We start from the raw sequence: 562 nt of genomic DNA on the forward strand, positions 1-562 counted from the left end.
AATCCTACAGTAATACACAATATTCTCTAATTCTTTGCTACTAGAATTCATACTGTAACACACCTTTTTGGCATTGGGATCAACGCAAGTTCCAAGGATAACAGTTTGTGCCCGGACTCCCAGGGTAGTTTTCCAGTGGATCAGTTCTCGTACATTGCCTTCCTTCACAGGAGTCCATGAAAGAATAAGGTCAACACTCTCTGCTGGCTCTAGTTCTAGATTCAGATCTGAGCAGGCAAAACCAGAGTCTTCCCCAGGGAACTTTTCACAGAAAAACTGTAAGGTATAGGAAACAAAAGTTAGGTCTGCTTTACTTTTTTTAAACTCTTCAGTCAACACTGCATTTCCTTTTATACAGCCATTAGATATCAAATTCTTTACAGGAAATGTAAATTAATTAAGATCTTTTTCAAATTAACAAAAACAGTGATAAATAGTCAATAAAACTTAAAGAATTTCATTCTTAATACCTTAAGAATATATCAATCCCCTACTACATTCTCAAAGGCATTTTAACATTTTGCAGAAGGGCAGAATCATAGGGAAGGGCATGAGCAAGAGA

General features: G+C 36.3%; 1 protein-coding gene across 1 annotated transcript in view; it reads right to left on the minus strand.

Annotated features, from left to right (window-relative positions):
• Positions 1-562, minus strand: part of LOC119586576 (abnormal spindle-like microcephaly-associated protein homolog) — a 31,066-nt gene that overhangs the window by 27,611 nt on the left and 2,893 nt on the right. The window contains exon 4 of the mRNA XM_037935329.1: positions 64-276. Coding sequence (XP_037791257.1) covers positions 64-276 — 213 coding nt within the window. The remainder of the gene's footprint in view (positions 1-63; positions 277-562) is intronic.

Source organism: Penaeus monodon, chromosome 21 (genome assembly GCF_015228065.2).
Source record: "Penaeus monodon isolate SGIC_2016 chromosome 21, NSTDA_Pmon_1, whole genome shotgun sequence".
NCBI lineage: Eukaryota > Metazoa > Arthropoda > Malacostraca > Decapoda > Penaeidae > Penaeus > Penaeus monodon.